Here is a 24,854-nt window from a genome sequence, read left to right as displayed (position 1 = left end):
TTTCCATACAATGCACAGCATTACAGCCGCACTCTGATAAGCCAATGCTCCTCAATGTTTTATCAATCGGTAGCAAGAGCTCTTGTGAAGCAACATGCTGTTGCTGTATTCATGCTTCCCCTCATACACGTCAGTAGCCGAACTAAAAGACTGCTCATCGCCATGGTTACTCCTCAAACAAAATCTTGCACTCGTGGGGGAATGTGGTAGAAATCATAGCCTAGATGTTAAAATAACTGCAATTTTAACCCGCCCCTGGTTGAAATTAAATGTAGCATTCATGAAAATACAGTATATAGAATCTTGACAATACTGATCAATAAATATGGTTCGTTTTTGAGCTGAGTTCCAGTAGGCTGTGCTTCCCCTAGCTTCCAATAGGAGTCGCCACTGAGGGGAGCAACGGTGTTTTCACTGTGGGAGTGTAGGCCATGTTAGGATGAATTGCCCGTTAATGACTGCAGGTGAGGGGGATGGAGCTCCTCCTGCGGGTGGTGGCGCGTCTCCACAGGCAGGAGAAAGTGTTTCTCCCGCACGAGAGGAGGGGAGCGCATCGTTAAACGTTGGTCAGACCGTGGAGGAAAGGGAGGGTAATGTGGAAGTGGGAAGCTGTAGCGGTGAAGGAGTTTCTCGTTCTGCTGATGAAGGGGTGGATTGTAATGTGGTGAGCGAAGGCGTTGAGCAGGGTCTCACAACAACTGAAGAGACAATGAGCGCAGATGTTGAGGAGAGTGGTGGCGGCACTCAAAATGCGCAGGCTGCCGTGAGCGCAGATGTTGGTGAACCGTCTGATACAAACTCATGCGAGAAGCCAGTGCAGCTGGAAGACGAGGTTGTCGAGGATGAAACAATGTCTGACATGTCTGAGGCCCCCGAGTTATCTGATTTACTCGAGGTGTCGCTGAATACTGATGAGGAATTGTTGTATCCACTTGGCAGTATAGTTAAGTTTTTGGATGACACATATGGTAAGCCAGTGGAGGTAGAGGAGGCTTTCCCTGATTTAAAAAAGTTTGCCTTGTCAGTAATGTATTGGAAGAAGAAGACAGGGGCAGGGGCGACGGAACTGGGTAAGAAGCACAGAAAGAGTAGGGTGAAGAAAATGGTAACAAGAGTACGAAGGGTCTTAAAGGAGAAGGCTGCAAATGTTAAATAAAAATAGCATGATGTTTTCTTCACTTGGGGTGTTTCTCCTGTGTGTCCTTTTTCCATCTCTCCTCCTTTCTTACCCTATGGAGTCTCTGAGGGTGGGTTCAATTAATATCAATGGAGGGCGGGATAGGACCAAGAGGGCAGTACTTGCTGATTACATAGGCCGTAAGGCTTTAGATGTAATTTTTTTACAAGAGACTCACTCTGATGGGAATAACTCTATTGACTGGCATAGGTGGTGGGATGGGAAGTGTTTTTTAAGTCATGGGACAAATTTTAGTGCGGGAGTAGCAATTTTGTTCTCAAAGCATCTTAATGTTAAAATCCTTAACACTGGGGAGGTGGTGGGGGGCAGAGCCATGATGGTAAAGGCAGAAATTAAAGGTCAGGTTTTTAATTTTGTAAATGTGTATGCCCCTAATGGTGGCCCTGAGCGTGTCCTTTTTTTTGGGAGGGTGGCAGATGCATTGAAACAAGATAATGGTAACATGTGTGAGGTTCTGGGGGGGGACTGGAACTGCACTTGCAGCCCAGCCCTGGACCGGATTGGGGAGGAACCTCACTCTCGGTCTGGAGCTGGGTTGCACAGCATTATGAGGGAGTTCGCACTTATGGATGTGTGGAGATGTAGAAACCCCGTAGCAAGGCAGTACACTTGGGTGAAAGTCGTCAACTCTCTGGTTAGTGCAGCAAGGTTAGACAGAATATATGTCAGCAAGGCCTTCAATAATAAAGTCCTGTCTGCTGCTATACATCCAGCTGGGTTCACAGATCATCACCTAGCTACTATTGATGTTTGTTTAAGCATTTCAAAACGACCAAGATACTACTGGCATTTTAACAACAAATTATTGAAGGACAAAGAGTTTTGTGAAAATTTTAAATATTTCTGGGAAATGTGGAGAAATAAGAAGAATAACTTCAGAAGCCTATCACAGTGGTGGGAGGTGGGGAAAGCTCATATTAAGGGGTTATGCCAACAATTTACTTTTAATCATACCCAAATGGTCAAAAGCAGTATAGCCACATTGGAGGAGGAAATACGCGCAATGGAAAGCAGGTTGGGGGAAAATGATGTGGGGTTGATGGATGAACTCAATAAAAAGAAACAAGAGCTGAGGACTTTCTTGCAGGAGCGGGTTAAAGGTGCTTTGATCAGAGCAAGGATTTTAAATATGACTCAAGTTGATGCCCCCACTGCTCACTTTTTCAACTTGGAGCAGAGGGAAGCACAACAAAAGCACATGCTCTACCTGCGTCGGCCTAATGGGACAATAACATCTGATCCTTCTGAAATGAGGGAAATGGCAGTCAACTTCTATGCGGACTTGTATGGATTTACAGACTGCGACTCCACCAGCACTGAGGAGGTGTTGGAGGGGCTACCAACAATAGAGCTGGATGACAAAAGGTCCCTGGACCTACCACTCAGCCTTCAGGAGCTAACGGAGGCTGTTCAGCAGCTCTCCAAGCGCCGTGCGCCAGGCATGGATGGACTATCCGCGGAATTCTACCAGCATTTTTGGCACGTTTTTAGCAGGGACTATTGCGAGATGCTGGAAGAGTGTTTCAGGGGGGGCGAGCTGCCGGTAAGCTGCCGGCGAGCTGTGCTCTCTCTGTTGCCCAAGAAAGGCGACTTGGGCCTGCTCGAGAACTGGAGGCCGATCTCACTTATGTGTATAGACTACAAAATTCTGTCAAAATGCCTTGCGAACAGACTGAAAGGGGTCCTCGATTCTATTATTCAAAAAGAGCAATCGTATTGTGTTCCGGGTCGGACAATTATGGACAATTTGTTTGTGCTGAGAGACATTATTGACCTGTCACTCGTGAAAAAAATGGACGTTGGGTTTTTATCCGTAGATCAGCGCAAGGCTTTTGATTTCGTCAGCCACGATTACCTGTTTAATGTTCTGAAGGCCTTTGGTTTTGGGGAGTTTTTCATATCTGCCATAAAACTTTTGTATGCGGGGGCATCAGTGCTACTGAAGGTTGGGGGAGGGCTTAGTTGTCCTGTACCAGTGGAGAGGGGCATCAGGCAAGGCTGTCCCCTGTCGGGACAACTCTATAGCCTGGCCATTGAGCCCTTACTGTGCCTACTAAGGAGAAACTTAAATGGGGTGGTGGTGCCTGGGGTTCTCACAGGGACTACTATTTCCCTTTCTGCCTATGCTGATGATGTGACTGTCATTATTTCTGGTAAAGATGATGTCTCTGTATTATGTAATGCATTACAGGTGTATGGGAGGGCGTCCTCAGCAGAAGTAAATTGGGCAAAGTGTGAGGGTTTTTTAGTGGGGGAATGGGGGAGGGGGGGTGCACCTGCACTACCGGGGGGTGTTCAATGGGGCAGGGAGGGGATGAAATGCCTTGGGGTGTATTTAGGTACGGAAGAGTACAAAAAAAATAATTGGGATGGGCTGCTGGATAAAGTGTGTGCTAGGATGGCTAGATGGAACTGGCTGCTACCTGAGCTCTCCTACAGGGGGAGGGTGTTGGTCGTAAATAACCTGGCCGCCTCCACACTATGGCACAGGCTTACTGTTCTGGAACCACCAAGTCAGCTGATGAGGGAGCTTCAGAGCAAATTCGTGGATTTTTTCTGGACTGGCCAACACTGGCTGCCTGCTCCTGTGCTGTACCTGCCTGTTTGGGAGGGGGGGCAGGGGCTGGTGGATCTGACCTGTCGTCTGCTCACCCTGCGTCTGCAGGCAGCGCAAAGACTGCTTTATGGAGAAGACCTGCTGTGGACGGGAGTTGCCCTCTCACTCTTGAGGGAGGCGACACCAATGGGCTACGACAAGCAGCTGTTTCTACTCGAACCGGGCACGTTGGACTTGAATAGGCTAACCCCCTTCTACAGATCTGTGGTGCACGCCTGGCAGGGGGTCTTCAGGGCCAGAAGAGACCTTGTGCAGGCTGTGGACTGGGTCATGGGGGAACCGTTGTTCCACAGTTCCTTACTAAGATGTAGGACACTATCATCTGACAGTGTCCAAAGATGCTTGATGAGGGCCGGCATAACCATGCTGGCGCACCTGCGGAATACGGGCGGCTGGAGAACGGCAGCCTCTTTGCAGCACAGAACTGGCATGCACTCCTTACGCCTCTTGGAAAGGGTGTTGGAGGAAGTGAAGTCAGCGCTGCCAGGCGCCTGCAGGGAGGCACTGGAGCTGAGGTCCCCAGAGGGCTGGGAAACAAACTACCATTTTCCTTCACTGAGGGTGTTGCCCACAGTGGAGGAGGGGGAGGACGACTTTGAAGGGGACTTGGTGGCTAAACCCTTTGAGGATATGGACAGGAAAGTACTCTACATGACCAGCATAAGAGTTCAGCATCGGTCAGCGCTGAAGCGGGTGCCCGGATGGAGGTGGTCAGGGGTGTTTGGGCCACGCTTCTCCCTGGGGGGGTGCTGGAGGACTTTATACAAGCCACCAATTGAAAAGCGTACGGCCGACCTGCAGTGGCGGCTTATCCATTGGGCGATTGCAACAAATAGACATGTAGCACGGCTTGATCCAGCAGTAGGGGAGAACTGTTTGTTTTGTGGGAGGGAGGAGACTGTTGTACACCTTTTTTTAACATGTGAAAGGCTTGGGGAACTTTTTGAGTGTCTCAAATTGTGGTTTTTAAACATTGGGGTGGTCTTTTCACAGGAACTGTTTATCAGTGGGCTTGGGTACAGTGTGAAGAGAAAAAATGAGGTGTGCCTAATTAACTTTCTGCTGGGGTCTGCCAAGTTAGCCATCTGGAAAACACGGAAAAGCAAGTTGCTGGGGGTGGGGTCCTGTGATCCACTTGAAGTCTGCCAAGGAATGGTGGCAGCGCGGGTCAAAATTGAGTATGCGTATGGCAGACTTATTGAGGAGATGGACTCTTTTATGGCTGTATGGGGAGTGGGGGGCTTGTTGTGTCACAAAGCTGCGAATGGGGAGGTGGTTTTAAATGTGTAATTGGGGGGGGGGGGGGGGTTGATACCACTCACATTGGATTGTAAGTGAAGGATGATTTGATTGTAAGATGATGCGCAGATGGTTAAATAAACTATATCTCTATCTCTCTCTCGCTCTCTCTCTCTCTCTCCCTTCTCTCTCTCTCTCTCTCTCTCTCTCTCTCTCTCTCTCTCTCTCTCTCTCCAGGCTTGATGGCTGCAGTATAACAGCAGAGGGCTGTGCTGCGCTGGTCTCAGCTCTATCATCAAACCCATCACACCTGACATGGCTGGGTCTGGGTGATAATAAACTACTAGGAGACTCTGGTGTGCAGCAGATCTCTACTCTACTCAGGAATCCAGACTGTAAACTACAGAAACTGCGGTGAGTAAAGAGATGAAGAGTGTGTGATGCAGCACACTAAACAGACCAACACTATCACCATGGAAACATTCAGATACAGATATCAGCCTTTTTGCGGTGGAACAGACTACAGGTGTGCGTGTGTGCGTGCGTGCGTGCGTGCGTGCGTGCGTGCGTGCGTGCGTGCGTGCGTGCGTGCGTGCGTGCGTGTGTGTGTGTGTGTGTGTGTGTGTAGCCATGAGGTAAACATAGAGGACAGGTGAGGTCTGTGAAGGGTGGGTTATTGGACTTTTTCGAAAAAAAAAAGAAAACATTTTTGTTGCCAATTGCTGTGATGCCCATTCTCCAAGGTGTGGAATGACCAAATATAACATTATTTTGATTTTGAATGTTTATTTTTATCAAAAACACCTGACATTTGGCCCCATTTTGCCTCATAACTTCACTACCATTTGCCTTAGAGCATTGTGATTGGTACCACATGTAAGCAGACAACATTACCTTTCAGGTGACACCCAATATATTAGTATCCTATACAATTATAACTGTCTTTAAAGCAGGAATCTGTTAATTTTAGGCGGATTTTGGTAATTTCAGCTCAAACTGTACACAATTGGACCTCAGACAGGTTAACTAATTCAATTAAGTATAGTTCCACATTCACTAGCATTTCATATATAGCCAATGACTCTTCCTGTGGTGTCAGAACACAATAAATAAAGTAATAGTAGTGCTGATTGCAGATTTTGTTCATTTGCTCACAAAGAAATAATCAGTCTATAGTTTGAACCCCTTTCCACAGAGCCTCTGTTATAACCTTACTGTCACCAACATTGTAATGGCCAAGTCTTAATCTGTTACTTAAGCATCTCAGTAATGCCATAGCAATGTTGTTATGATGTAATTGAATCTTTTCAGAAATGAGTGCTGGCCCGCTGTCGGGCCCATCTGCACAAAGAGGCTGCTGGTAGTGCATTCCCAGAAAACCCAGAAAATAAGAATATGTATCAGTTGGGTTGTATTTCATCGGGTGCTGTCAGAACACAATATCAGGCTTATACTGAGCATTCTGTGTTAGTTCAGTTGTGTGTTCCCTGTATTTCCTGTCTGCTGTGTGCTTGCTCTTACTGTTTGGTGCTTGTCTGCCTTGCTTGTTAGTCTTGCTCTTACTGTTTGGTGCTTGTCTGCCTTGCTTGTTAGTCTTGCTCTTACTGTTTGGTGCTTGTCTGCCTTGCTTGTTAGTCTTGCTCTTACTGTTTGGTGCTTGTCTGCCTTGCTTGTTAGTCTTGCTCTTACTGTTTGGTGCTTGTCTGCCTTGCTTGTTAGTCTTTGTCTTGTCTGTATCTGCTTACTGTTTGGTGCTTGTCTGCCTTGCTTGTTAGTCTTTGTCTAGTCTCTATCTGCTTGCACCCATGTCTGATATGTGTATGACCTGTGCATGTCCTTGCATGTACTCTGTTTGTTTGTCTTAATGCTGTGTGTGTGTGTGTGTGTGTGTGTGTGTGTGTGTGTGTGTGTGTGTGTGTGTGTGTGTGTGTGTGTGTGTGTGTGTGTGTGTGTGTGTGTGTGTGTGTGTGTGTGTGTGTGTGTGTGTGTGTGTGTGTGTGTGTGTGTGTGTGTGTGAGTGAGTGAGTGAGTGAGTGAGTGAGTGAGAGAGAGAGAGAAGAGAAATAGAGGAGCAAGAGTGGAGATAGAGAGACAGAGGGGGGGGGACTGTGAGAGTAGTGGAGTAATGAAATGGACAATAAAGGGGAGGGGTTTAGGGGTGTTGCATTAGACTGTTTCTGTATCGTTTCCATTGTGGATGCAGCACTGTCCACGCACATTAAAACGCTGGAAAACAACTCCAGAGCCCACGTATTGACTCCAGTATGGAACTGATCCAGTGCTGTGTAAACGCCTGGGATCCAAGGATACGCTGCTCTGCCTCCCCTCCCCCTGTTTGAAGTCACCACAGTTACAAAGACTTCATAATAAATGAAATATCATTAGCATACTATCGAGAGAGAGAGAGAGAGAGAGAGAGAGAGAGAGAGAGAGAGAGAGAGAGACAGAGACAGAGACAGAGAGCGAGAGAGAGAGCATGTGCGTCTGTATAGTATACTGTATGTGATTGACATTTCACTATTGCCACAGTGACAACCTGTAAACCTCGTTCTAGTTGGCACAACATGTTGGGAGTTATTTTGGTTAAGCCCATTTCATATTATGAAGTCTGGCATCACCATCTTGTTCATGAGAGAGAGAGAGAGAGAGAGAGAGAGAGAGAGAGAGAGAGAGAGAGAGAGAGAGAGTGAGAGAATGAGAGAGAGAGAGAGAGAGAGAGAGAGAGAGAGAGAGATTCAATGCTCGTTTATTTAACCATCTGTGCGTCATCTTACAAACAAATCATCCTTCACTTACAATCCAATGTGAGTGGTATCCCCCCCCACCCCAACCCCCCCAATTACACATTTAAAACCACCTCCCCATTCGCAGCTTTGTGACACAACAAGCCCCCCACTCCCCATACAGCCATAAAAGAGTCCATCTCCTCAATAAGTCTGCCATACGCATACTCAATTTTGACCCGCGCTGCCACCATTCCTTGGCAGACTTCAAGTGGATCACAGGACCCCACCCCCAGCAACTTGCTTTTCCGTGTTTTCCAGATGGCTAACTTGGCAGACCCCAGCAGAAAGTTCATTAGGCACACCTCGTTTTTTTTCTTCACACTGTACCCAAGCCCACTGATAAACAGTTCCTGTGAAAAGACCACCCCAAATTTTAAAAACCACAATTTGAGACACTCAAAAAGTTCCCCAAGCCTTTCACATGTTAAAAAAAGGTGTACAACAGTCTCCTCCCTCCCACAAAACAAACAGTTCTCCCCTACTGCTGGATCAAGCCGTGCTACATGTCTATTTGTTGCAATCGCCCAATGGATAAGCCGCCACTGCAGGTCGGCCGTACGCTTTTCAATTGGTGGCTTGTATAAAGTCCTCCAGCACCCCCCCAGGGAGAAGCGTGGCCCAAACACCCCTGACCACCTCCATCCGGGCACCCGCTTCAGCGCTGACCGATGCTGAACTCTTATGCTGGTCATATAGAGTACTTTTCTGTCCATATCCTCAAAGGGTTTAGCCACCAAGTCCCCTTCAAAGTCGTCCTCCCCCTCCTCCACCGTGGGCAACACCCTCAGTGAAGGAAAACGGTAGTTCGTTTCCCAGCCCTCTGGGGACCTCAGCTCCACACTGCAAATTAAGGGGGTCTTCAAACAAGATGAAAAACATTAGAATTAAGGGGAAAAGTACTCAAAACAAGTGAAAAAATCTGTCCATGCAGCAAGTGAAATTCACTTGGTAAGATTTCTTAAAATAAGATTTCCGAAAGACTTGTTTCTAGATTTAATGGAAGCATTTGGAAGGCTTAAAACAAGACAAATATGCTCATTATGAGACGAAATGACTTGGGTTTCAACTTTTTCCAGCCCTAAATTAAGTGAAATATACTAAATACTAGATTAAATTTCTTGAAAAGCAACCGTTTGCTACCTCAAAATGAGTGAAACATACTGAAACCAAGCATATTAAAATACTGGTTTTAAGATCATACATCTTGAAAAGCAACTTTTTGCTACCTCAAAATAAGTGAGATGTACTGAATACAAGCATTTACACTTTTTCCTTTGGCAAATTAAGCTCAATATTAGTAAAGGAAACACTAAATGTAGAGTACAGTATTCCAGAAAGACTGAATTCTGTCTTAAACCAAGATCCATGATGATCTTGAAACGAGGCGGTCTTCATGCTAAAACTAAACCTTAAAAGCATTTATACAATATACAAAAAAACACAACCAGAATGACTTGTTAATATAATTAACATTTATTATTTCCTCTTTGTTCACACAAAATCACAGTTGTCGGCATTTTCCAACACTGCACTCTGATATACAGGCTTTGAATAAGTATCTTTACATTTCTCTCAGTCCTTATGAAACAGCATTTTAACATTGTATGCTGAAATACAGGATTGACAGATCAGACACATTCAGACAGTGGCTGGGTTGCCTGAAAAACGTTTCTGCTCACTTGCGCCACTTCAGGGACTATGGCGAGTGACTCAATTTCGTTTGGGACTGGGGTATATGTTTAAGACATAACTTAGATGTACTGGGACGCCAGTAATATAAGGAAATTAAATTCTCAGCCCTTATGAAGTAGCAATTTTCCACTATTGCAACCTGAAATACAGAATTTGAAAAATCTTAAGGGATACCCCACTCCCATTTAAAATGAGCCACTCACCAAAGTCCCTAGACTTGGATAAGTGAGCAGGAGCTTTCCAGGTGAACCAGCCATTTTGCTGCTTTGCATTGCATCCTGAATACAGGCTTTGAATACATCTCTTCACATTTCTCTCAGTCCTTCTGAAGCAGCATTTTAACATTGTATGCTAAAATACAGGATGGGTATAACTAAAGGGATACCCCACTACCAGGTGAAATCGAGCCTCAATTTGGCAGCAAAAACGTTTGAGATCGTAACCTTGGAGTACAGTCCTTATGAAGCAGCATTTTAACATTGTATGCTGAAATACAGGATAGGTATACCTGAAGGGATACCCCACTCCCAGGTGAAATTGAGCCTCAATTTGGCAGCAGAGACAGTTGAAATCATAACCTTAGAGTACAGCAACTACTTTATGCTCAGCAAAGCAATTGTCACCTATATTAACATCTTATTTGCTGTGATGGTGGTTGGCAGCACAAAGACTGTTTAAGATCCTGTCGTGTACCTTCAAAAGACCTTCTCTATGCTACTCTTTGATGGGTCACATTCAGACAGCGGCTGGGTTGCCTGAAAAACGTTTCTGCTCACTTGCGCCACTCCAGGGACTATGGCGAGTGACTCAATTTCGTTTGGGAATGGGCTATATGTTTAAGACAAATACCTTAGATGTACTGTGACGCCAGTAATATCAGGAAATTAAATTCTCAGCCCTTATGAAGTAGCAATTTTCCACTATTGCATCCTGAAATACAGAATTTGAAAAATCTTAAGGGATACCCCACTTCCATTTAAAATGAGCCACTCACCAAAGTCCCTAGACTTGGATAAGTGAGCAGGAGCTTTCCAGGTGAACCAGCCACCGTCTCAATTTCACTTTGGGGCTGGGGTTCACATTCCCCAACCCCAGTCTTACGAAGCAGCATTTTGTCGGCTTTGCATTGCATGCCTGAAAATACTGGGTGTTGAAGGTGTTCGGCTTGGCGGAAACTTCACATTTCTCTCATCCTTATGAAGCAGCATTTTAACATTGTAGGCTTGAAATACAGGATGCGTATAACTGTAAGGGATACCCTCCACACCACTCCCCAGCTGTGCAATCGAGATCCCTCAATTTGGCAGCAAAAACACTTGAGATCAGACCACTATGAGATCATTTTGCTGCGCTTTTCATTGCATCCCTGAAATCAACAGGCTTTGATGAATAAATCTCTTCACATTATCTCATCGCACCCCCAGCACCTTATGCAGCAGCATTTTAAACACTGTATGCTGAAATACAAGTGATAGGTATCAACCGCCCCCACTCCCAGGTGAAATTTGACCTTGACCACTGCTGTAACCTCTGAGAGTACAGCAACTACTTAAAGATGGTAATATAGGTGACAATTGCTTTTGCGTGAGAATCCCATTTGCTGTGATGGGGGTTTGTTTGGCACCACACAAAGACTGTTTTAACAACGACCCACAACAGAAGCGCGCTCTCTATTCTGCCTCTTTGATGGGTCACATTAGACAGCCATGTCTTGGCTTCCTTTGTTACCCTGAAAAACTTTTCTGCTTGCCCCCGTCTGCCACATCAGTCCAGGGACTATGGCGAGTGACCTCAATTTTGCTTAAGGTATGGATTTGTGGGGTACATGTTTAAGACAAACAACTATAGATGTTACTCCTGGCTTCCACCACCAGTAATAAAAGAAATTAAATTCCATGACATTATGATGTGTAGCGCTTTTCTTCCAAAACCCATTGTATCCTGAAATACAGCGGCGTTATTAAGGGATACCGTAACCCACCACTCCGAGGTTACTCCCTCTAAGTCCCCCATATCGTTCGGGAGATCTTGCGCTCATCGGTGTACTCAGCCAAGTCTTTCCCTTCACTCAATTTCACTTTGTGGTGACGTGGCTGTAACTTGGTCTGCACAAAAACCAACACCCTTTACCCCCACTGAATAATTACCCAAAAAACAGCAATTAACTTCTTGAAACACACAAACAACAATGCAATAGTCGACAATCAGTCATGCAACAACTGACAGATTTACTTCTCAATGCGTTCCACTCGGCCATGATTCTTTTTTGTATGAACTGAGTGGCATCCCTTATCACTGGAGGGCGTCACCCAATGACCTCCGTTTGATAACCTATATCGCAGCGTGATTTTGCCACGACATTTGGGTGTATGTGAGGTGCAATGTATAATAGCTAGGCACATGCAACACCAACATCCCTTCTGAAAAATCTTCACTGTCTTTATTGTTGTAACAGGTACGTTACCCCACAGCCACGATTGGTAGTTTGTAGCCGCATCAAAATCCCAGAACTTGGGAAGCAGATATGCTCTCAAGCCGAGTGAAACACAACGCTGTCAGTTAGTGTGCAGGGGTCTGGTGTTCCTCGTCTTGACTGGAGCAAAAAAAAAAAAAAAAAAAGATAAGTGCAGATAGAAAACAAACAAATTTTTAACTAGGTCGGCAACTTGCAGATTTTCAAAACTTTAAGATTCTAAAAAACATTTATTTACAATAGGTGATGTAGGAATGACATCAATAAACACCACACAACTTTTTTTATTGTCCCCGTTAAAATTGGGCTTGGAACCTCAAGGTTGGTTTAGTCTCACATCTAGCCTTTCCCAGTTCCCACTCGGCCTCTCTGGTGTTCCCCCTGGCAAGCCGGTTTTAGCGGGAGAGTCATCTAGATTTCTAAGGGCTAAAGACAAATAGATACACTTGGCTGTTAGCTGCCTAATAATCATATGCGTGAGCCCTAACCATGCCCATAAAATAAACAAAATGAGACTGTCATATAAATGATAGCCAATTGAGGTGAGAAGGTTGTAAATCTTGGCCAAGAAATATAATAAATCTCCTTGTTGAACAATGAAAAAGCCCCTTCAAAAAGGAGAGCTTCCAGCATCACACTCAAGATAACATATTTTGTTTCCAGACCCTCTCTCGAAAATAAGCAGTAAGCCTTTTATATTCATGGTGGATGCTCCTCGTTTCTCCTTACTGGTAAATGTGCAAATACAAACGGGGGTATACCGAGAACAAGTCATATCAAACCATCCCGTGTAGGGAAAGCCAGAACATGATTGCAGTTGTGGTTGAACGACGAAGTGATGGGAACTCATGAGCACGGGGAGAGAATCGCACATATGAACATTGAAAAAAACTCTTAGAAAGTGTGGAGAGAGCTGGTCAGCTCAGCTTTTAAATCAGCAGTTAAGTGTCCCAAAAACAGCTGACTGTCACCAGGTAACAGACACATCATGTAATAAATGTAGTATAGATGTAATAACCAACAAGCTGATGCAAAGTTTTAGATTTTTTTTTTTGTTTTTACAGTTTTGTGAATGAATAATTTTGTTAAATCTGGGGAAAATATTTGCTTACCTTCAGTAGATGAGAGTTTGCTCACTGCACAGCAAGCTTCTTTGGTTGCAAAACGGATGAGGGGGAAGAGGGGTGCAGTGCATTGAAGAGGGTCCAGTGTGAAATCCACTAAAGAATAGAAAGAATGGTCAGAATGCTGTAAACCCATTGATGCGGACATTGCATTGTGCAACATTGGTCCTGGCGCCTTTCACAACATTCAGGGTCGTGAGATTTCGAGGACAATTTAATGAAGTGTCTTGGTATGTTTAAAGAGCTAATGAACACATTTCCCAATGCAAGATGAGGGTCTTAACATTTAAATTACAACTTATTGCATGTTTTTATGTGCTTCAGAGGCTAATATATTTAGGTCTTTATATTCTGAGGGCAACCTTCTTGAAAAAGGACTTAGGCATTCACTGCATATAGATATGGAACAGTAAACTTACCACTGCGAACATCCAAAGGAAAAGGGGTTTGAGGACTTTCTGTCCACACGCTGTGACGGGAACTGCACCTTCGTGCAAGCAATTCGGTGGTCCATCTTCCTCTTACGTCCCTCGATGTATATGCGTTAGTACCATCTACTATGCGCCGTAGCTCATCGCATGGCCTGAAACATCGATAACACACTTGCTGTGTTCAAAACGCTTACAACATACACACGCAATTGAGGTTCAGATAAGAAGAAAAAACCAAATGACGTTTTGAACATCTTTAAAGCATGGATATGCAATCAAGGATTTTGCAGGTCGGTCTTCTTCCTTGGTAACATCTGAATCGATAAAGGCCCCGCCTTGCTTCGAACCTCGAGGTCCCAAATTTGCGCCACATCATTTTGATTGGGTTTTTGCATTGGGCTTGTTTGTACAGTGTTGCTCAAGTTATTGTAGTGTCTGGCCTGCATCTTCAGACTGTCGAGACCCGCTTAAAACAACAATAAACGAAGACATGTAAATGTTGAACATTGTAACACCAGTGAAAATTTAAAATACAAAATAAATAAAATGTTTAAATACAAATAATGTTTTGGGCAAAACTTAGAAAGAAGGTCTACAGCTGGAGAAGTGATGCTGAGGAGGGCTTACCAGCAACATCTTTTGCAGGCATGGTTGGTGAAGCAATCACAGTCATGGGTGCCGGTGAGGAAGACCTGGATGATGGAATGGCTGCTTTGGTGCCACTCTTTGTCTTTTTTGGCACAGGGGGATCTCGTGCTGGGGACGCGTCTTGATAAATAATAGGGGATAAATACAGAAAAATTATAATCTCTTAAAGGGAGACTGAGATTTTTAGTTGTTTATTTCCAGAATTCATGCTGCCCATTCACTAATGTTACCTTTTTCATGAATATTTACCACCACCATACTTTCACATAAAGATCAGATTTGACAATAGGCAACACAGTTTCAATGATCAGCATAGTTGCAGTACCTTTTATGACCATTTCCTGCACAGTGTCCCTTTAAACTAGCCCCACCCGCCAGCGGCCAAAACTTATTTTTTGCCTGCGAGTGGGTATAGCCTCAGACAATGCCCAAACGCCCTGAATCTGGCAAACCAATCACAACACAGGGGATATACGTTTTGAATCTTTCGGACGGGGTTATGACAAAGCGTTGTTGCCATCAACAATCTTTCGATGAGTCATTGATCGGGGCTGGACTAAATATTCACTTCTAGTCTGGCTTGTCAGGCCAGATCACATGCACACAGACACGTAGTTATGTTTTGCAAAACTTATGAACAAGGATTACATGCTGGAAAGTGCTGAGGAGGGCTTACCAGCAACATCTTTCGCAGGCATGGTTGGTGAAGCAATTGCAGTCCTGGGTGCCGGTGAGGAAGACCTGGATGATGGGACTGAAGGGCTTTGGTGCCACTCTTTGCCCTTTTTTGGCACAGGGGATCTCGTGCTGGGGAACACTTCGAGAAATAATTGGGGGGGGGGGAGCAAGCGGAGGAGGAGGATGAATCACACCACAAACACAATTATTAAAATGAATACAACCAAAAAACAGGCATAAGTGCAACTTTGGTTCAACAAAGTACAAAAAAATAAAATGAATAATAAATTTTAAAAGATAAAAAAACCTTCTAGTTTCGTTTCATGACTGTATTAAGAATTTGTTACTTGTGCATACCTGCACTGCAATTGTCATCACTGAGGTCTTCAACTGCTCTCAAGAATGACTGTATCAGCCGATCCGCTCGGTCTGTCCAAATCCATCCGTGTCAATGTCTTGGTCTTCACTGAAGAGAGTCTTTGCTGGGCCTCTCAGAAGAACGGGGCCCTGCCTCTTCCTGCATGGGGATCTCATATTCTGGAGTCGCTTGAAAATGTTTGTGTAGACCGTCAGCTGTGGTGAAAGAATGCTAGTTAAGTAGTGTATCTTTTTTCCCAGGTTCGTTGTTTGTTTTGGTTTAGTAGAGAAGAGAAGAGCAAGTTAATTTGCCTGACACAAAAGCACTGCTATATACTACACATTTCAAGAAAAGAAACAGTCATCCACAAAGTTGACGGTAATGATAAGATTTGTGGTAGAGAGCAAGGATTTCAGTGACCTGAAATATTTACTGTTAATTTAGTGCAAGAATGAGTCCTCATATGACAGTGGTGTGGCACAGATCAGAGTCCTAATGCACAGTCCAGGTAGATAGCTAGTACCGTATTCAACACACACAGTGGTGGCTTTGAGCTTGTAGCAGGAGACATTTTAGACATTACAAAAGAGATAGAAGGCAAATAGATATATTTTTAAGAAAACAATACTTACATGTGGCATATTTGGATCAGCATCACGCAGCATGGGGTAGTACTCAATTATTTTCTGCGACATGACTTTCATTTCCAGCTTTGAGGGATAGCTTGCTTCTTTTCCCATCGGACTTGCGCGAAGGATTGCAACCATGCTTGTTATGGTGTTTCTTATTAGTCTGCAACACAGCTCCTTCGACATCTTGAAGCCTCTTTCCTTCCCACTCCGAAGGAGTGCAAAATATTGACCCCGTACCAAATCCAACTCTGAGTCCGTGTAAACGACATATTCTGGAGGGTCTGGCATCTTCATCTTTTTCTCATCTGATGTGGGAGTGGAGGTTTTAAGCTGGCATGACGCAGAAGTAGTTGAGGGCATGCTCCTGTATTCACTGCAAGCACTTGAATCTTGGTCTATATTTCCAGACTATTAGAATAATGCAGGAAGAAAACAAAATGCATTGGGACAATTAGAAACACGGTTAATGCTTAATACAATTTAATGTTCATCAAGTACACAGTGCATACATAGATGTATAAATAGATCTGATGTAACTTACATTTTCATTGATGAAATCCCAAATTCTTCTCCTTCTAAGAAAGTTTTCAGGGCCAGGAAAAAGGTCTTGCAAGTCCTCTCGGCTAAGGGCTTTCAAGGTGCATTCATCAACACTTGCAGCTGTAGAAGACAAATAAAAACACTGTGTGTAAAGTAAAGTCCAGTTAAAAATCCAAGCAACGTAAAAAGGTCACTTGTCTCTCAGAGCTAGTTGTATAAGCACTTGTGTATAATAGGTGTCCACCATTTTGAATTCCCAGATAGACATTTCAAGCTTTAAACCCTGTACTTTGGTCATGCAAGAAACCATGAGTCTATTATTTAGCATATATTCACAAATAGTTCAAATATGGCAATAGGCAGCATAGTTCCAATGAACAGCATACCTACAATACCTACTCTGGCCACCATCCCACACAGTGCAAGTGTGAAGAAGCCACAGAGATGAAGAAATCAATTAAATCGATATTAAACTCTGGACGTAAAAAAAACCCCAAACAAACAAAAGGAGGAGAAAAAAAAAAGGCCGACCTGTATGCACCTGACAATCGTAGCCCCTTAGTGCACGCCGTACCTCCAGTGGCACGCTGTAATAGTCATTGAAATGCAACTACCATAGCACTACAATACTATGACACAACACAGGCCCTTTAGTAATGCACCACGACTTGGTCATTACCATACTGGTAACAACAAATGTATAAAGCCGCGTCTTAAGGGGTTAAGCATTGGTGATCTACATTGTAAAAAATTACTAAGGGAGACTGAGATTTTTAGTTGTTTATTTCCAGAATTCATGCTGCCCATTCACTAATGTTACCTTTTTCATGAATATTTACCACCACCAACAAATTCTAATTATTCACTATGACTGGAAAAAATTGCACTTTTCATGCATGAAAAGGGGAATCTTCTCCATGGTGCGCCATTTTGAATTTCCAAAAATAGCCATTTTTAGCTGCAAAAATGACTGTACTTGGACCACACTAGAAAATATTTGTTTATTACTTAGTAAAGTTTCATGTAAAGATCAAATTTGGCAATAGGCAGCACAGTTTCAATGAGCAGCATAGTTGCAGTACCTTTTGACAATTTCCTGCAGTTGTCCCTTTAACCTAAAAAAAAATATTTGACTTACCTTCCAATACCGAACGAGTGGCTTCATCAAAGCCATCCATTGCCATCAGGTTTAGGCGCAGGCATTACCAAAAACACAAAGCCGAGAATTAATTAGCGGGAAAAACGTGGATATCCATTCACACTCAATACCTACACTCTTCTGTAGTCGTGCAGACAGCGAGCGAGTCGTGATGGAAAATTCCAGACTAGGATTAGAGCTCTAGCCAATTGGTTTGCAAGACTTCGGTCTAACAGTCCAGTCGGTGTGCCCCAAGCCAGGCCGTCCCCTCACGCAACACCTTTGAAAGTCGATTATAACCAGGCTATCGTGCGCCCACTCTCGGACATAGCTACTACTAATTTTAGCAGCAACATACACAGATTTGCTCACAAATAAAACATTTTGTGTATGCTCGGAATATCATGCATAAAGTTGGTTATTCAAATCGGAAGCAGATGCCCGCGGGCGTTGCTAACTCTAAAGTGGCCGCAAAATTACAGGACTAGCAACTCTGCTAGCAGTGCCACATACGGTTTGAGTGTCAGCCATAACCAAAAACATGCGGTTTGAGTGTTAGCCATAACCAAAAACGTGCCGTTTGGGTGTTAAGCTATAACGATAAAACATGAAAGCGATAAAAAAGTACATGCATCTAATAAAGATAACCGTATTCTCGGAACATCATGCATTTGGTTGTTCAAATCGGAAACAGATGCCCGCGGGTGTTGCTAATGCTAAAATGGCCGCCAAACGACAAGGCTACCAACTCTGCTAGCAGTGCCCCATTAGTCAGCTAGAAAAAAACATGCTGTTTCAGTGTTGGCCAAAATATACCACAGCGATAAAAAGTACATGCATCCAATAAAACTAACATATACTATCATATGAAGTACGTACACACTTCTGGTTAATAACGCGAACATGTTTGGGTTGGGTTTCATCCCACCACATAATCCCTTTTTCAAAACTGGAAGTTGGCAGCCATGAATGCACGAGCAAACGCCAGCTAGCGTGCTAAGTAAGTGACCAGTCCAGTCGACTTGAGAAACAGTCACAGGAAATCCCTTAATAAAACGCGATGTTAGCGAGAAAATAACAATTATATATGTATATATATTAACGTTTACGCTCCCTTACCTTGATTGAGCCACTCCTTCGCCTGTCTTCTTCGTCTTCCAATACTACTGCGTAGACTGCGTAGAGCTCTACGTGAGGGTACTCTCGTGGTTTGAAACTCAACCTTGAACTCTCACTTGCACTGACGCAATCGACGTCGGAACGTTGGGTGACGTAAACCGAGGATGGGAATAAAATATAATGACCTTTTAAAAATATTAAACGTTTTTCACAACAACATATTGATCATATTAAAATAAATTAAGTGAAACGAAACTGAATATGTTTCCTTTTAAAATAATAAATACAAATGACTATCCACCCCAGTGATCCACCCCATGCACGTCACCAGCCAGCTTCAGTGCAGTCAGGATAAGAATGATATTGATGAATGAATGAAATGCGAAAGTTGACTGGCATCATGGCTGCTTGGAGGTGTTTTGTCTTTGTTGCGCTTAGTCTTACAGTTTTATTAAGCCATATCAATGCAAGTCATAGTCGCAGCCCGGATTTTTGGGTTTACTGTGGTATCGATGGATGTGAAAAGGGCTTTTCAACTCTTTCAACTCTTTTTTTCGCCACATTAAACTAGGGGGGGGGTGTAATTACCAAATAGCCTACCACAATAGCCCTGATTTTCTGATGCTACCACATGTTTGAAGCACTGCTGTGTATTTTTTTTTGAAAAAATCTTCCAACCCCTCAACTACTGTTCCAATGCAATGCACTAATTATTTCCCATATTTTATGATCTTACATGTGGCATATCATATTACAGTTGTACTTTGAAATATTCAAGTACAATGTCAAGGTCATAATAAAGGTCAAAGGTTACAAAATATCGATTTTTAAGGGAAAAATTGTGTCATTCCGTTGTTGACCCAGTGCAACACATAGATTATGTTCATAATGGTCAATTTAATTTAAAAACCTAATTTTCTTAGGTCTGTGAATTATGCAAGTACAATGGTTCAAGGTCATAATACAGGTCAAAAGTTACAAAATATTGATGGGGGGTGCTATTTTCAAACCGTTTTTCACGAGAAAAAAAAACATGTGTGAAAATGAATAAACCTTTAATATTAACACACTTTTCATCTAGCTCTTGACTTTTCTAATTATAAATATTGCTAATGTGTCACAATAATGTGGTGTAAAGAACAAAAGGGACCTAAGAGACAAAGGTCAAGCAAGTTGGATGACCCAAGTGAAAACGATAAATCAGTTAACTTTATGTGCATGGCACCAATTTCAAATCAGATCTACATGTTGCTACTATGCTTAGAAAATTGTAATGTGGGTTTATTATTCAGGGCCAATACCCTCTTCCATCATAACTGAAGTTTCACATGTGAAGAAAAATTAACAACAACAGCATCAATGTTACCAATGGTTGATGTTTTTTGGTTCATGCAAATTGCTCTTTGCCTCTTTGTAAGCATAGGCTTCACTTGTGGATACCAGGCCCTCAAACAGACTTCATGAAGACTATTTCTGACCAGTTGAGCAGAAACATGCACATCAGTACCCTGCAAAACTCATTTTTCAGGGCTCTGGCAGTGCTTTTCTTGTGCCATCTGTCCCAAGGAAGGAGATGGTGATCCCGCTTCTAAATTTTAAAACCGTTCTAGTCTCATACGTCCCCTGGTGTAACGGTGGTGTCTCTTGGCATCTCGTCCATGAACTGGACACTCTGCTTCTTGCCACAGTACACATTGGTTTGGTATCTTGGATGAATAACAGCTGAGAAAATTTAGTGGGTGATAGACAACAACCCATGGTAACTCCAGGGGTGGGACATTGAAAACATGCATGTGACTCAAAAAAACAGCCAGAAAAGGATGGAAAAAAGAGAGATAGGCTGTTAAACCACCTACAGGATAACTCTGTTTTGGGGCTTGCTTATATTACCTTTACCATTTCTACCTTCTATTTGTTAAATTTGCACAACAGTAGTCAAATGGACTCGCAGTGTTGCTTCCTAACTGGACAGGCTGATATCACAAAAGTGACCCACACTGAACATTGTGACATAAGAGACAATGCGTTTACCCCTTTGCGCAGAGCCTATGATTTAACCTTACACTCATAATGCTCCATGATGCTTTATATTAACAGTTATGAATAACTATGAATCTAGCTTATAATGCTTTATAAATCCAAGGGTGTCATTAGTGCTCATGACTGGCTATAAACTACAGGCTGCCTGATGGGGCTTATAGTACATTATGAGTACCTATACCCCTCTTTGCACAGACCTGGATGATAAACTGTCATAAGGGCTCATACGATGCTATAATGTTTCATGTGAGATCATAAGTCGTCAATGTGTGCTCTAAGTAAAGTGAAGTTCATATGCATGCATCTATAATGCACTGTATAATGCACATATATAATGCACCATAATGTACTGTAAGCCCCATCAGGCAGCCTGTAATTTATATCCAGTCATGAGCACTCATAATACCCTTGGATTTATAAAGTATTATAAGCTAGATTCATGGTTATTCATTACTGTTAACATAAAGCATCATGAAACATCATCGGTGTAGTCGTAATGCGTTGTAAGTAATTATAATGTGCATTATAATTTGTTATAAATGCGCTCATAATGCGCTATAGATATGGGCTTCATAGCAAGTGTTACCCATTTGCCAAATGCAATGTAATGTAATGTAAGACTCTTGCAGTTTTGAACAAACATTTGTCATTTCCTTAAAATCCGAAGAATAAAGTGTATTTTAAGATAATTTTTCTGTGACTCTTGAATCAAGCATGTTGAGCTTGTTATTGAATCTTAAAACAAGACTTATTTAACTGTCTCATTTTAGGATTCCCTGCCTGTTTGAGACAAAGAAGTACTATTTCACTTGATATAAGATTATACTGTTCTTAAAATGAGAAATCAATTCTTAAAACAAGAAAAAATATCTAACACTTCTAAATGTAAGTTTTTTTATCTTGGGAAGAACCAAATAATTTGCAGTGCAGCGCCTCCCTGCAGGCGCCTGGCAGCGCTGACTTCACTTCCTCCAACACCCTTTCCAAGAGGCGTAAGGAGTGCATGCCAGTTCTGTGCTGCAAAGAGGCTGCCGTTCTCCAGCCGCCCGTATTCCGCAGGTGCGCCAGCATGGTTATGCCGGCCCTCATCAAGCACCTTTGGACACTGTCAGATGATAGTGTCCTACATCTTAGTAAGGAACTGTGGAACAACGGTTCCCTCATGATCCAGTCCACAGCCTACACAAGGTCTCTTCTGGCCCTGAAGACCCCCTGCCAGGCGTGCACCACAGATCTGTAAAAGGGGGTTAGCTTATTCAAGTCCAACGTGCCCGGTTCGAGTAGAAACAGCTGCTTGTCGTAGCCCATTGGTGTCGCCTCCCTCAACAGTGAGAGGGCAACTCCCGTCCACAGCAGATCTTCTCCATAAAGCAGTCTTTGCGCTGCCTGCAGACGCAGGGTGAGCAGACGACAGGTCAGATCCACCAGCCCCTGCCCCCCCTCCCAAACAGGCAGGTACAGCACAGGAGCAGGCAGCCAGTGTTGGCCAGTCCAGAAAAAATCCACGAATTTGCTCTGAAGCTCCCTCATCAGCTGACTTGGTGGTTCCAGAACAGTAAGCCTGTGCCATAGTGTGGAGGCGGCCAGGTTATTTACGACCAACACCCTCCCCCTATAGGAGAGCTCAGGTAGCAGCCAGTTCCATCTAGACATCCTAGCACACACTTTATCCAGCAGCCCATCCCAATTATTTTTTTTGTACTCTTCCGTACCTAAATACACCCCAAGGCATTTCATCCCCTCCCTGCCCCATTGAACACCCCCCGGTAGTACAGGTGCACCCCCCCTCCCCCATTCCCCCACCAAAAGACCCTCACACTTTGCCCAATTTACTTCTGCTGAGGACGCCCTCCCATACACCTGTAATGCATTACATAATACAGAAACATCATCTTTACCAGAAATAGTGACAGTCACATCATCAGCATAGGCAGAAAGGGAAATAGTAGTCCCTGTGAGAACCCCAGGCACCACCACCACATTTAAGTTTCTCCTTAGTAGGCACAGTAGGGGCTCAATGGCCAGGCTATAGAGTTGTCCCGACAGGGGACAGCCTTGCCTGATGCCCCTCTCCACTGGTACAGGACAACTAAGCCCTCCCCCAACCTTCAGTAACACTGATGCCCCTGCATACAAAAGTTTTATGGCAGATATAAAAAAAATCCCCAAAACCAAAGGCCTTCAGAACATTAAACAGGTAATCGTGGCTGACGAAATCAAAAGCCTTGCGCTGATCTACGGATAAAAACCCAACGTCCATTTTTTTCACAAGTGACAGGTCAATAATGTCTCTCAGCACAAACAAATTATTTGTTATAATTGTCCGACCCGGAACACAATACGATTGCTCTTTTTGAATGATAGAATCGAGGACCCCTTTCAGTCTGTTCGCAAGACATTTTGACAGAATTTTGTAGTCTATACACATAAGTGAAATCGGCCTCCAGTTCTCGAGCAGGCCCAAGTCGCCTTTCTTGGGCAACGAGAGAGAGAGCACAGCTCGCCGGCAGCTTACCGGCAGCTCGCCCCCCCTGAAACACTCTTCCAGCATCTCGCAATAGTCCCTGCTAAAAACGTGCCAAAAATGCTGGTAGAATTCCGCGGATAGTCCATCCATGCCTGGCGCACGTCGCTTGGAGAGCTGCTGAACAGCCTCTGTTAGCTCCTGAAGACTGAATGGTAGGTCCAGGGACCTTTTGTCATCCAGCTCTATTGTTGGTAGCCCCTCCAACACCTCCTCAGTGCTGGTGGAGTCGCAGTCTGTAAATCCATACAAGTCCGCATAGAAGTTGACTGCCATTTCCCTCATTTCAGAAGGATCAGATGTTATTGTCCCATTAGGCCGACGCAGGTAGAGCATGTGCTTTTGTTGTGCTTCCCTCTGCTCCAAGTTGAAAAAGTGAGCAGTGGGGGCATCAACTTGAGTCATATTTAATATCCAAAGCACCTTTAACCCGCTCCTGCAAAAAAGTCCTCAGCTCTTGTTTCTTTTTATTGAGTTCATCCATCAACCCCACATCATTTTCCCCCAACCTGCTTTCCATTGCGCGTATTTCCTCCTCCAATGTGGCTATACTGCTTTTGACCATTTGGGTATGATTAAAAGTAAATTGTTGGCATATCCCCTTAATATGAGCTTTCCCCACCTCCCACCACTGTGATAGGCTTCTGAAGTTATTCTTCTTATTTCTCCACATTTCCCAGAAATATTTAAAATTTTCACAAAACTCTTTGTCCTTCAATAATTTGTTGTTAAAATGCCAGTAGTATCTTGGTCGTTTTGAAATGCTTAAACAAACATCAATAGTAGCTAGGTGATGATCTGAGAACCCAGCCGGATGTATAGCAGCAGACAGGACTTTATTATTGAAGGCCTTGCTGACATATATTCTATCTAACCTTGCTGCACTAACCAGAGAGTTAACAACTTTCACCCATGTGTACTGCCTTGCTACAGGGTTTCTACATCTCCACACATCCATAAGTGCGAACTCCCTCATAATGCTATGCAACCCAGCTCCAGACCGAGAGTGAGGCTCCTCCCCAATCCGGTCCAGGGCTGGGCTGCAAGTGCAGTTCCAGTCCCCCCCCAGTACCTCACACATATTACCATTATTTTGTTTCAAAGCATCTGCCACCCTCCCAAAAAAAAGGACACGCTCAGGGCCACCATTAGGGGCATACACATTTACAAAATTAAAAACCTGACCTTTAATTTCTGCCTTTACCATCATGGCTCTGCCCCCCACCACCTCCCCAGTGTTAAGGACTTTAACATTAAGATGCTTTGAGAACAAAATTGCTACTCCCGCACTAAAATTTGTCCCATGACTTAAAAAACACTTCCCATCCCACCACAGGAGAAACACCCCAAGTGACGAAATTATTTAACATTTGCAGCCTTCTCCTTTAAGACCCTTCGTACTCTTGTTACCATTTTCTTCACCCTACTCTTTCTGTGCTTCTTACCCAGTTCCGTCGCCCCTGCCCCTGTCTTCTTCTTCCAATACATTACTGACAAGGCAAACTTTTTTAAATCAGGGAAAGCCTCCTCTACCTCCACTGGCTTACCATATGTGTCATCCAAAAACTTAACTATACTGCCAAGTGGATACAACAATTCCTCATCAGTATTCAGCGA

The 24,854-nt window shown here is 43.7% G+C and overlaps 1 protein-coding gene across 1 annotated transcript in view; it reads left to right on the top strand.

Annotated features, from left to right (window-relative positions):
- The window catches only part of LOC134440045 (NACHT, LRR and PYD domains-containing protein 3-like), a 102,525-nt gene extending 96,983 nt beyond the window's left edge, over positions 1–5,542 (top strand). Inside the window, exon 19 of the mRNA XM_063189973.1 lies at positions 5,292–5,542. Coding sequence (XP_063046043.1) covers positions 5,292–5,472 — 181 coding nt within the window. The 3' untranslated portion in view covers positions 5,473–5,542. The remainder of the gene's footprint in view (positions 1–5,291) is intronic.
- The last annotated feature ends 19,312 nt before the right edge of the window (positions 5,543–24,854 follow it).

This window comes from Engraulis encrasicolus, chromosome 23, assembly GCF_034702125.1.
Source record: "Engraulis encrasicolus isolate BLACKSEA-1 chromosome 23, IST_EnEncr_1.0, whole genome shotgun sequence".
Taxonomy (NCBI): domain Eukaryota; kingdom Metazoa; phylum Chordata; class Actinopteri; order Clupeiformes; family Engraulidae; genus Engraulis; species Engraulis encrasicolus.
Note: the sequence above shows the minus strand (reverse complement) of the source record. Positions and strands in the feature narration are given on the sequence as shown.